The 12,608-nt window shown below is 49.4% G+C and overlaps 1 protein-coding gene across 5 annotated transcripts in view; it reads right to left on the reverse strand.

The window, feature by feature from the left end:
- Positions 1-12,608, reverse strand: part of Tacc2 (transforming acidic coiled-coil containing protein 2) — a 112,553-nt gene that overhangs the window by 15,666 nt on the left and 84,279 nt on the right. For 2 of the 5 annotated variants that reach the window (XM_057779553.1, XM_057779555.1), the window contains 5 exons: positions 10,123-10,184; positions 9,027-9,142; positions 7,682-7,853; positions 6,282-6,422; positions 5,320-5,409 (listed from right to left, as the gene is read on the reverse strand). In XM_057779553.1, the coding sequence (XP_057635536.1) occupies positions 5,320-5,409; positions 6,282-6,422; positions 7,682-7,853; positions 9,027-9,142; positions 10,123-10,184 (581 nt within the window). The remainder of the gene's footprint in view (positions 1-5,319; positions 5,410-6,281; positions 6,423-7,681; positions 7,854-9,026; positions 9,143-10,122; positions 10,185-12,608) is intronic. The other 3 variants (XM_057779556.1, XM_057779554.1, XM_057779557.1) reach the window with 2 other exon arrangements.

Consider the following 12,608-nt stretch of genomic DNA (forward strand, 5'->3'; position numbering starts at 1 on the left):
AGCACACAGACCTGGTCAACCAGAACAGAGATTCTGTTCACATGTCAGATGGGATGCCACGAATGTCTTTGTCAGTTTCTGGTCCCAGAGAAGTCTGTTTGTAGGACATCTACCTAGAGCACAAGCTACCAGCCCCTGGCAGCAGGGCAGAGGCTCCACGTGAAGGGTTTAGCTCTGTTCTTGGAAAGATACTGCTTCACTGAAGGAAACGTCCCAGCAGTAACCGGAAAAGCACAGCCAGAAATCACCACTCAGTAGCTGCAGTTAGAAAAGCTCACAAACACAAGATTATATAGAGAACTTAAAAAGAAAAACAAACTCTATTCTCTTCACTTTTAAATGTGCTCTTTAAAAAAATGGAGCTAGGAGGAGGCTAAGAGATGGCTCAGTGGTCAAGAGCAGTAGCTGCTCTTCCAGAGGATTCAGGTTCAATTCCCAGCACCCGCATGTTGGTTCACTTTGTAATTCCAATCCCAGAGGATTTGACACCCTCTTCTGGCCTCTATGGGCACTAGGTACACACATGGTGCACATACAATCAGGCAGGTGAAAACCCCATAAAGTACATGTTTTAAAACCTGAGAAAAAAATAAAATTTCAAAGTGAATAGGATGTTGGAGCTGTTAAACTCAGTCCGGAACTTCTGAAGACAGATGCAGGATGTGAGAGGCTGGGCCCAAAGGTTTTTCCAAATGATTCAATTCTACCTCAAAGTAAAGCAGCTCATAGCAGTACGAAAGAAAAAGTAGTAAATAATGAAAATGAATTTCATATCACACAGGGAAGGTGCTAAATATGACAAAGGAATACATCAGAGATGGTCAACATGCCTGATGTCCTTTGTAAAACAAGGACGGGGTGAACAAATAAACAAGATTTCTAAACGGGTGCAGGAGTCAGACCCCAGGCGCTACCCTTCATCCACAACCTCTTGGCATCTTCAAGCAGGGAGCGAACAGTTTCGGGACCACCTCGACTCCCCGCCTCCTCCAGTTATCTGTGGGATGATCAATTTCAGGACCCACACTTCAGGTCTTCCTTTCAAGCCATGAATGTTTCCAAGTGAAAGTAAAGGTTGGTCTCTCACTAATATTTTAGGATCAGTTATTTTTATACCCAGTGCCGTTTCTCTCGCACTTAGACCTGCTGCTTCACGCAGGCCCAAACGCCACCAGTTCCAAAGGCACAGATCTTCGCTGCCACCTTCAACCTTCTATGCTGCCTTGAGTCCTGGAAACTGAAATTCCTCAGGTCACTATCTCCCTTTCAGATTCCTGGGCCATGCGCTCAGGCCTATGGTCCTCGCCTTAGGGTTTGGGGGCAGGACATTGTCATCATGGCACTGTTCCCACAGCAGCAGGAGGCAAGCTCGGGTCTGGGACTTCAGGGCCACACAGGTGAAGTCAGGCACCAGGAAAGCCAAGCTAAGGCTTGAGGTCTCGAGGAGGTATCTGGGCCATGCGGCACCATCCAGGCAGGAGAAGGACCTCGGCCGGATGCTACACATCCAAATCGGACAGCAGGCGGTTTCCAAGCACAGGCCGTTGCAAGCCCAGATGAGACACTTGGAGACTTGGCCCCACACTTCAGTCAGTCCCACTCCATGGAAGGTATCATCACTAGATACCGCATAGCTGTGCCTGCCCATGACGTCACGACTCAGCCCCCCAGGCTAAAGTATAGGCTCCAATCACAGATTTTGAAGCTGGGGAGCAAACTGAAGTCCACCGACTAGTCCTCTGTCAGTCTTCGGACTGTTTTGTGGCTTCCAGGGACGTGTCCCAACTTTGGACTAAGCACCGAATGGTGGAGGAAAGAGTAACTTCTGTGAGATGAGATGCCCATGAATGATGCTGGGATCCTTAACAATTCACTGCCCTTGACTGGATGCTGAGTGGCTTGACAACAATACATGCCCCACTCTTGCTCCAGCTCCCGTCAACCCTAGGTACCTGCTCACCTAAGCCAGGTCTCTTGAGGGAATCCTACACAGGCTCGCCCACCGTGTGGGGACTGTTCCCAATCTAAAGCTTGTCGTTTGGATGATCATGTTCCTAAGTTGCCTGAACACATCTTTCCGTCTTCCATCTCCATCTTGGCTCCCTTATCCAGGTCAACTGGTCTAGAGCTTATAACCAGTTGATGATGCGTGCAAAATTTGCCAGTATGCCCGGCGACCCATACCTTGGAAGGCCAGAGAACTCAGGGCTGCTGCATTACGTATTGAGAGGGCTTACTCAGTCTCATCTCTTGGAAGACTAATGGACGTAAGTGAGAGAAACAGAATAAGAAAACCACAGCCCAAAGGGAGTGGGAGGGGGAGTTACTGTGTGAAAATAGTTTTTTTCAATTACAAAGCTGGACGGGGTGTGTGAACATGACTTTGAGAAGGGGAGGGGGGCAATCCAGGAGGCGCTGGAAGGGCAAACATGATCAAAATACATTGTATGCATGTGTGACATTCTCAAAGAATATTTTTAAAATAATAAAAAGTAAAAAGAAAGCAAGCCACAGCCCGACACCATCCCCAGCTCCTAGGGACGTTACCCCGTTTCTCACTGATTCTGAGCAGGAGGACAAACTGCTCGCTGCAGTTCTATGGAAGCTGAACTGGCACCATCCACCTCAAAGATGCTCTCAATTTTCATCCCCTTGAAATTATGCTCTTCCTCCCAAATGATTCCATTTTTTTGTGATCCATGATTTTTTTGGGGGGGGCTTTTGTTTGTTTTGTTTTTCGAGACAGGGTTTCTCTGTGTAGGCCTGGCGTCCTGGAACTTGCTCTGTAGACCAGGCTGGCCTCGAACTCAGAGTGATTAATGGTTTAGACAGGTGTGTCAGGAAAATGGGACTTCATCACCCATGTCTGAGACTCCAGGGCAGAGGGGCCACCAAGCACAGACACAGAAGAGAAGGTCACAGGGGGAATCCCCAGAATGAGGTCAATGGATCCCCCAGAGGCTGGCTGGTTCCAGTCAGAGCATCTATTTTCCATGTTCTGTGATCTCCAGGTGTTTTTCAAAAGTGATCTATATTATTATAGGAAATGTCCCCGCCCCCAAGGTGGCGCCAGCTCTTCCTCGACAGAGTTTCCCCAGCTCTCACTTCTGAAGGACAGCAGGGTGGAGAGGGCTTTCCTCCTCTCAGCCTGCAGTCTGTGTGGCGGTGCCATCGAAAGCAAAACCAGAACACACGTTCTGAGGCTGCCAGAGACAGGATGTCAGCTCTTAGTTTCTGAAAGCCAGCTCTGGCATCTTCGTAGGAGGCAAGGTACTCTCCTTCTAGAAGGTTTTGTACTTGGCCTGAACTACTTATCAGAATATGTCCAATTCTACTTTAATAATTTCCGGGGCAGGAATACACCGTGTATACAATGGTCAAACTTTTTTAAAAATTTATTTTATGTGCATTGGTGTTTTGCATGCATGTGTGTCTGTGTGAGGGTGTCAGATCCTGGAGTTACAAACAGTTGTGAGCTGCCATATGGATGCTGGAAATTGAACCCCAGGTCCTCTGGAAGAACAGCTAATGCTCCCAACCTCTGAGCCATCTCTCCAGCCCCCACAGCAGCCAAACTTTAGGCAATTCACTCTATCCTAAAGTTATTCTGCAAAGATCAAGAAATAAATCTGGCAGGGCTGGGTTGTGGGCTGGTGGGGAGCTGGGTCCTCGGCGCTTGCTTTCTGAAAATCTCCCTTATGTGGCAGTTCAGCTCAAGTTTATACTTTGGCAACAAGAACAAAGACGCCTCTGAGTTTTGTTTCTTGTCCCTGCCCTGTGTTCCACTATTCCCAGTCTGGACATCCACACTACGACCACCTCCAGTTTCCAGGAGGGGCCTAATTTGGGCTCTAGCTAGGGAGATCTATGTGTGGGCGCTTGGGATTTCTGTTCCTATTCCGCAGCTGGGAGAGCCTCAAATGATCTGCTCTACAAGATAGAGATGAACAGGCTGGTCCATTGGTGACCCCAGTTCTGGCCCCCACAGGCTGGCGAACTCTGGACTTGCGGCCCCGATTCTAAATCAGACTTAGCTCTGCTCTCCCAGGAGAAGCACTGTGGAATATCTGAATGGCAAACGGAAGCCAAGTGCTAGCTCGTAGCAGCCCCTTTTGCTAACGGCACACCGGCATGTTGGATGTGCAGGCGCAAGGCTACCGTCCACAAACATGGTCTTCCCCACCACAGGCAAATCAGCCTAATCTCAGAGACTGGAAAACTGAGGCTCAGCAAGGTTCTCTAACTCATTCAAGGCTCAAACTACAGAACAAAGCGGGGTTCTGCCCTGGTCCAACATCAAATTCACTGGGCTGGTCAAACTCAGGGTGGGCAGAGAGTGGGACTGAGGTCACAGCTCACTGGCAGCTTGAGGGTGAGATGCCACCTGCACATCATCACCACACTGCTAGGAATCATTACCCTAGGCCCAGAAGCAGAGGGAAGACCCTGAATGTCTTATCAACGTCACATTCCACGCAAAAATCAAGGGCTGGCACACTCAGGTCTGCGAACCAAACGGCCTGCTACCCCTTCTGTGAAGAAACCTAAAAAGGTATCTTCCTGCCAGGCGGTGGTGGTGCACGCCTTTAATCCCAGCACTCGGGAGGCAGAGGCAGGCGGATCTCTATGAGTTCGAGACCAGCCTGGTCTACAAGAGCTAGTTCCAGGACAGGCTCCAAAGCTACAGAGAAACCCTGTCTCGAAAAAAAAAAAAAAAAAAAAAAGGATCTTCCTGAGATAGGCCGCTTCTCTGCGTGCTGACATTCTGTATTTGCAAGAGTGACAGAGAGGAGGCGCTGTGACAGAGAGGGTGTGCCCCGCAGCCTGAGATGACAACTGCGTCTCTGTCCTCGTCTAGATCACCATCCAATGTCTGGAGCAAGTCTTGTTCTCACTTCCTACTTAGCGCCTCTTAGTAAAGTTAGATAGAAACTTCCAGAAGACAGGAAAGTTACAAATTATCCCACAGAGAGACTAAGGGCATCGAATGCCGATCGAATGCCGAGGGGGATTCTCTTCCGGTCCTGGTGAAGTAACCAGTTTTACATATAACTAGCCTGCCATATAACTCGCTCAAAGCCTTTATTCCCTGTGCTCTGTGGGGGCTTCTCCCACTCTCCTCTGCCCGGCTGCACTCCCTCAGCCCCACACATGTGCTCAGAGTGTTTGCGCAAGAGTCACACTTTTAGCTTCAGAGAAATCACACTCCATGGGACACCCACAATACCCGCCTGGCCAGTGGTTAGCAAAGCAGCCCTGGGACCCCGCGGCACACACAGCATTCCCAGGAGGCAGTGCACTGCAGCGGCAAACGGGTACCTTGGCGTCCTGGCGGCTGCGGGAAGCCAGGGCGATCTGCCTGGCCAGCTTCAGGGCTTCTATTCGCATGATGGCAAACTCTAACTCCTCCTGCCCGAGGGGTAGGGGGTGAGCAGACCATAGGGAGAGGCATCAAGACAGACAGAAGGTTTTCCACATCCAGGAATGAATGTGCCACATAAATGCATATGACAGCGATCGTGGGAAAACATACGCTCAGCTTTCTCTCACAACCAGCACCTCAGCAGATCATGAAACAGGGGTTTCATTTCCTTTTTGGGAAAAAAACCACCAACAACAAAACCCCACCCCTTTGAAGGTGTGTCAAGAAGAATCATGCAGTCGGATGTAAACCAATTGTCCAAACAGGATGGCAGTTTTTACTCTACGGCAGTTTTTGATTTCTTTCCTTTTGTTTTTTTAAACGTTGACCAGCGCTTGTTGTCAACAGCCAGGCATCTCTCAAGAGGCTTGCTAACAGTCTCTCTAGGTTGGCCTCACTTCCTAGGCCAAGGGGATCGCAAATTAAGCTGTTAAATTTCCGCGATAGAGATAATTGTTTTGTATTCTAGAAATAAGACGGGGTTCCAGATGTTGTCTCAATGGGAATCTGGGATTGTCTTATGTATTTAAACAGCTTGGCCTGACCTGATACCTTTGATTTAGTGAATAAATCATAAACACAGCCTGTGGGGCTATCAATACATCAGAAAAATGACTATTGGGGCCAATTTCACAATAGAAATAGAAACAGTCTGCTCAGTACATAATCACACAATTTGTATAATTCTGGCATCCCGGCTCTAACACACACATATACTAGTGTCTGAGATGAAATACTTCAACAGGACATTCCCAGTACCGCCTCATTAAGTTCTCCCTCGGCTCAGAATTTGGCTCGGGGGTTCATTTTCTACTGAGGTTTAGACAAACTCCCAAAAGGTCACAGAGGGGCTACAAACCTGAAGTTTCTGAGCAAATACTGGGGGGTTCTTTTCTGCTAAGTCAGGCTCCAGATAGTCAAGTGCACCACAGAGAGAGGCAGGATGGGCCAGCCTGCTGAGGAGGGCATCTGCAGACGCAAAGGCACCCTCCGGAGCTGTCTGAAGGCCGGCAGAGAGGGAAATGGAAAATAGAGGAGAGTAGAAAGATATTGATTTCAAGCAAGGACCACACACCCACACACTGCGCATTGCTGCATTAAGGCTAAAGAGAACATCAATTAGTGGCCAATACTCAGATTGCCATTTGGACTGAGACTGGCAGGCCCCGCTCCTCCTCCCAAAAGCTGCGCCTCAGGAGCCCTCCCCTGGTCAAAGTCACCTTGTCTCCGAGCCAGAGCAGTGGAAGCCACATAACCACTACTATTTTATCTGAAAATCTCCACGAGTGGGGGGCAAGCTAGTTGACAGGTTTTCAAATGCCAACATAGGTTCATCAAAGAAACAGCACCAAGGATAAATATCAAGGGATGTAAAGTTTGAGGAAGGGCCATTTTTAGTAGTGAAAAGATGGTTTCAAACAAAAAGGTAACTCCTCGTAGATTAGAAAGACTTCCAAACCGGAGGGCAACTTTGCAGGGGATGAACTACGGCCAAGTCTGACACAGGATATATATGCGAGATCGATTCACATCTAGACCCTTCAGCTGTTCACTAATTGTGTTTCCAGTATTCAACCCAGCGTCCAACTGCCGTAGGCATAGGAGGTGCTCTGGGAATGTCTGTAGCATGAGACAGATCAAGTTGCCTAATATAGAACAACACACCAAATCAAACAGTTTCAAACTTGCATGAAGATTGCTAGGAGGAAGGCGAAAGAAAAAATATACAATCGAGCCAACTTGGTTTAAGACACGTGGAAGTCTCTCATGTGGATATTACACACTCTAGGGAGAGTACACATAACATACAGGGACTGGGGACAATGAGGCCTCATCTCAGGGCCCGGGTCCCGCAAGGCTTCAGGAGGGTTTGGGTGAGGAGACGTTGAAGCCCTGGACCATGAGCAAGAGAAATCGCCTATCACTGAGACCCAGGATACACGCAGCTGATCCCCAAAGAAGGTCGGACAATCCTTCCTCTACCCTTCCTTGTTTTTTTATACAGGATAGAGAGGCTGAGCACAGCTCCAGCTTGTCTATCAGGCAAGTTCCAAGGAGGAAAAATGGAAAACACATCTGAGCAAAATAAAGCAGTTGACTGAGAACTGCACGGCCACCATGGGGAAGATGAAGGCCTTTCCCTAGCTGTGAATGCAGGGTCTCATAGGCTGTGGTCCAGAATCAGAGTGGGGCCCACAACCAAGTACGGAATGACCTCATCAGAGGGCGGAGCCTCAGAGCCCCTCAGGCAACACTTACAATCTCAATGGCCTCTGTGGGGGTGCCCAAGGCCATGGCTTCCAGCTCCTTCTGGGAGGCTTTCTCTGGCACCTGCAAGAGAGGCTCCTGGTTGGAGACCAGGCCTCGTGTGACAGGATGCTGGAGTTTTGTTGCAGCGTTCACAAGGGCTTCAGTCTCCTCAAAACTTGACCTGAGGAAAAGAAGTCAATCATTAGAATCATCTCCTTGGAGACTCACAGAAGTCTCTTAGGAAGCTCTCAACATCCCACAAAATCGTCCCTTCCAAGTCTGTGTCCAAGGAAAGACAAAGGCCTGGACCTCAGTAGCCATCCACCTAGAGGCAGGCTACAGTCCAGCCATGTTTAAGGGCCAACCGACAAGGGAAGGACACAATACAGATGCCTTTGGCAAGGGGACTGAGCTCTGGAGTTTAGGGACCAGCCACTTGTGTTCTGTTGGAAGGAGGCTGGGTATCACTCCCGCTTTCCTTCTTTAGAAAATGGAGACAGGCACCTTTGAGAAGATAAAGTCAGATGCTACATGAATACAAAGCATTCCACACAGTGCCTGCCACACAGGGCCACTCCTGGAAAGATGGCATCACTGTCCTAACACCTGCCATCTGGACAGAGTTGGGTCTGCGAGGCCCACAGTAAGTCTGAGAGACCAAAGCCTGAGCTTCCAGTCCTGGTCAGCACAGAGAAAGCATCCAGGGATGGATGGGACAACCTAAATAATAGAGCAATGCCGTATACTTTCCCAGTCAAAGGCTGCACCATTCAGAATGTGGACACTGGCACAGGCAAACATTAATATCCGCGTTAATAAGAAATGTCTGCCGTGCACGGTACATATGCTAGGCACTCTGACACAGGCTCTCCATATATTAGTTCCTGGAAGCTAGGTTCTCTATGTCTGCCACTTAACCTCGGGACAGACAGTCCTCTTTAATCTCCCCAAATCCCTAGAGGTCACTTTATTCTTCTCACTTTACACAGGGAAACTGAGGCATAGGACACCCAAGTAACTCCCACCAGATACAGAGCTGGGACTTAAGTTTTCAGTGTTGTAGCACACTGTTCCTATTGGATAGATGACAAAGAAGAGTTGAGTATGAACACTGTGTGTGTGTGTGTGTATCTGTCTGTCTGTCTACTAGAGGGTACTGCCAGTCAGCCGCTTCATCTTCATTCAAAGGGCCCTCAGAAATAGCGGCAATGCATGTGTGCCCTTGTGGGCAGACTGGGTTAGGGGCTACCTGCAGACATGCAATGGAATGAAGTCAGAATAACAGTGGGGAAGGTAGACAAGGACTTGGGGGCCTCTGGCCTAAGCCATAACTCTCTCATCATAGAAGTCATACCCCGAACATGGAGTTGGGGAATCCGACATCCGGACCGGAGGAGACTTGACGGGACTCTCCTGCGAGGTGTCAAACATAAGGTACAAGGCCTGCTTCTTCGGAGTGTCGTCTTCCTGCTGCAAGAAGCAAAGTCACACGTCCATTAGCTGGGCACAGTGGCCTGAGAATGCCATCCAAGTGAAGAGAGCATTCACTGACAAGAAACAAGCAAGCCTTCAGTTTTCTCTCGCTCCCAGAAGAGAGGAGAAAGCTGGAGGTGACCAGGAAGGGCCAGCAGGGTGAGAGAGAGGGACCCGTGGAGATCTAAGGTGGGAATAGCCCGCTGGTGCTGCTTGTGCCCTCTCCTGGCAGTGCTGAGGATGCAGAGTTAGCCAGCCATGCTCTCAGTCCTCACAAAGGAGTGGGAGAAGACAGCATGCTGACCCCAGTGATGAGCGCCACCACTGAGGCCCTGTGGTGGTCTGAATGAGATGTCCCCCACAGTCTTGGGCATTTGAATACTTGGCCCCCAGATGATGGTGTTTGAAAGATTTAGGAGGCGTGGCCTCACTGGAGGAAGCCATGTTACTGGAGGCGGGCTCTGAGAGTTTAAAATCCTATACCATATCTTGCTTGTTGTTCAAGACGTGCCTCGGCTCTGCTAGTGTGGACTCTTACTCCTCTGGAACCATAAGCCCAAATTACTCATGGTGTTCCATCAAAGCAGCAGAAAAGCAACTAAGACAGACCCCCAAAGAAAGAGACAGGGCAATGGGCTTGGCCAGAAATGACAAAGTGTCTTTCTTCTTGGCTGGTCAGGAGGGTCATGAGCAGAGTCTATGGGGGCTGCGGTGGCCTCAGAACCTAGAGCCCATCCATGATCAAGACCAAGAGGAGAGCGCAGGTGGATCTGGGCATTGACTATACAATCAATGTGTGGCTCAAAGGGAGCAAGAGTTACTGGTAAGGTGGTCAGACTAGAGTCCCATGACCTGGGGCGATGAGTCTAGGAACGGGGACTGACGTTTCTATGTAATGGGACAAGTTTGAAGGACCCTGTGCAGCCTTGCTGGAAACCCCACAGAAGCTGCTAGGCCAGGGTAGAGGAGGAACTCACGGGTAAGGAGGAGCCAAGCTTTTCCATGTATTCGATTTCATAGGAGTTTCTGTAGTCCAGCTCTGAAAACAAAAAGGCGAGATGAGTACCGGGGAGACTGAAGGACCTAGCCCGGCAGGGGGTGTGCTGAGTTTCGGGGGACCCAGCCTCCAGCGAGGCACAGTTCAGCTATCATCAGTCAGTCTGTGATCATCCTCCTGGTGGGAGCCATTGCCCTTAGGAATATGAATGAGTGCCAAGGAAATGAAGCCATGTGTCCACAACACACAGGTCTGCAATGGGGGACCCATGCACTTCTATTGTGTTCAGACTGGAGGGGATAGAGTTTGGGGAAATGCTTTTTTCTTAACTCTCAAGGGCTGTACATAGGATAACATAGCAGAGCGACATCTTGGAACTGTATTGCACCTGTCCCTCTCTGTGAATTCAGTACCCCCAGGACAGGCAACTTCTCCAGGGTTGCTTCATCAGCTGGCCATTTCCCTCAGTTCTACTGGTAGTTTCGGGGCTGAGATCTGATGTTTTTGATGTTTTAGGGATCTCTCTTGAGGGCCCGTGATCACAGTTACTAAGGAGAGTACGTGGGCTATAGAGATGGGTTCAAAGGTAGCCTGGGCAACTTCATGAGGAGACGTTTGTCTAAAAATGGGAAAAATTAAGAGGGTTGGGGATGTCGTTTTAGTGGGAGTGCTTGCCTGGAATGTACAGCGCCCTAGGAACCATTCCTAGTACAGGGAGGGAGGGAGGGAGGGAGGGAGGGAGGGAGAGAGGGAGGGAGGGAGGGGGAAATACTTCTCCTCTGCTTTAAATTCTGACCCCCAGAGAGCAGGCATGCAGATAAAGTCAAGTAGCACCCTCTCACACCAGGCCACATGCAGGTGGCAGGCTAGGAACAGTTCCACCATGAGCACCAAGTGGCACTTGTCTTCACAACTTCAGGGGGAGCTGAGTCACTGAAGGATAGGGCTACTTCACACTGAAGAGGTCCATAGTTATGTTTAAAGGAGCCTCTTGTATCCAAGGACCACTTCGGAGAATGACCTCACCCCGTGGCATCACAGAGCAAAGAGGAATGGACCGTTTGCCAGAATCTAATTACTAGAGCTTTTACTAGGGAAGAGCCCTGGGTGGGGGACGAAGCATCTTCATTTCTTAGAATGAAGTCTAAGTCCAGCTTACTGAACTGCTCTGTGCCTGCTGATTCAACAAAACGAAACTCAAAGTGCCACTGTCCTGGGTGACATGACAAAGTGTGACAAGAAGTCCTGCAGTTAATCATACACTCCGAAGAATGACGGCCAGACTTACTGCTGCTCAACCTAACATTTCTCTTTAAACTCAAGCGATGTTTAAGGGGAGATGGACAGAGCCCTGGAGGAGGATGAGGAGACTACACTCACCTTCTCCTGCCCCCTTCTCAGTCTCTGTCATGAGACAGCCTTGGTGCCCACCCAGGCAGACAGCTTGCCCTCTGCTGGATGTGGGCAGAGGGGGCAGATGCAGTTGTGTGTAGCGAGGCCAAGTGACTATGCAGATTTGTGGGTCTAAAAAACAATTGTTCAAGGCTGCAGAGATGGCTCAGTGGGTAAGAATAGGCACTGCTCTCCCAGAGGACGGGATTCAGTTCCCAGCACCTGAAACTCCAACCTCCGGAAACTCCAGCTCTTCGGATCAAATGTCTTCTGGACTCCAAGGGCACCCATAAACACATGATGCAGAGAAGCTCATGTGAGCACCCATGCACATGAGGACAGGGAGCCTGGTCTCCTTTCATCAAACAGCATGTAACGATGAAGCCAAGCAGGTGCCCGCATAGATCGCCTCTGTTTCCTGTCTTAAAGTGGGGAACTACAGGATCTGCCACAGAGCCCAGAGGAAATGAAGCCCTGCGTGCAAAATGATAGCCCCCACTTTCCTCTCCCCTCCTATAGAATTACCATGGCTGTGTATGTGTGTTCAAATAGTAATTATGACATCCAACCCAACATTTCCTTTTCCTGTGGTGACTTCTGAGGGATAAAGTCTTGCCTGCAGCTGCAGCCCTGAGCTGACTCACTCTGAGGACCCCATCCGCGCCGGCAGATGTCTGCTGTGCTGAACTTGTCCTTACTAAGAGAACAAGAGGGAAGACCCAAAGAGAGGCTTCTCCATCCAAAGCATTACAGAAGTGGTAACAGCAAAGCCAATGCCCCCTAAAGCCATAGTGTCTTCATGTGGGTGGGTGGATTCTCCAATAATCAAATCTTTACTGTCATTTCCTAAGGAGACAGATTTCACAGTTTTGTCTCGAAGTTAAAACTATCATATGCCTATTTTCAGAATTCTCTCTCTCGTGATGTGTGTGTACATATGTGTGTATAGTCTACATGTATGTGGGTGTGTGCACACCACAGTGCATGCACAGCTGTCAAAGAGCAACCTTGCCATTCTTTGCTCTCCACTTGTCTGAGGTGGGCTTTCTTGTTTTGTCTTGTTTCTTCAGATAA

Source organism: Chionomys nivalis, chromosome 8, assembly GCF_950005125.1.
Source record: "Chionomys nivalis chromosome 8, mChiNiv1.1, whole genome shotgun sequence".
NCBI lineage: Eukaryota > Metazoa > Chordata > Mammalia > Rodentia > Cricetidae > Chionomys > Chionomys nivalis.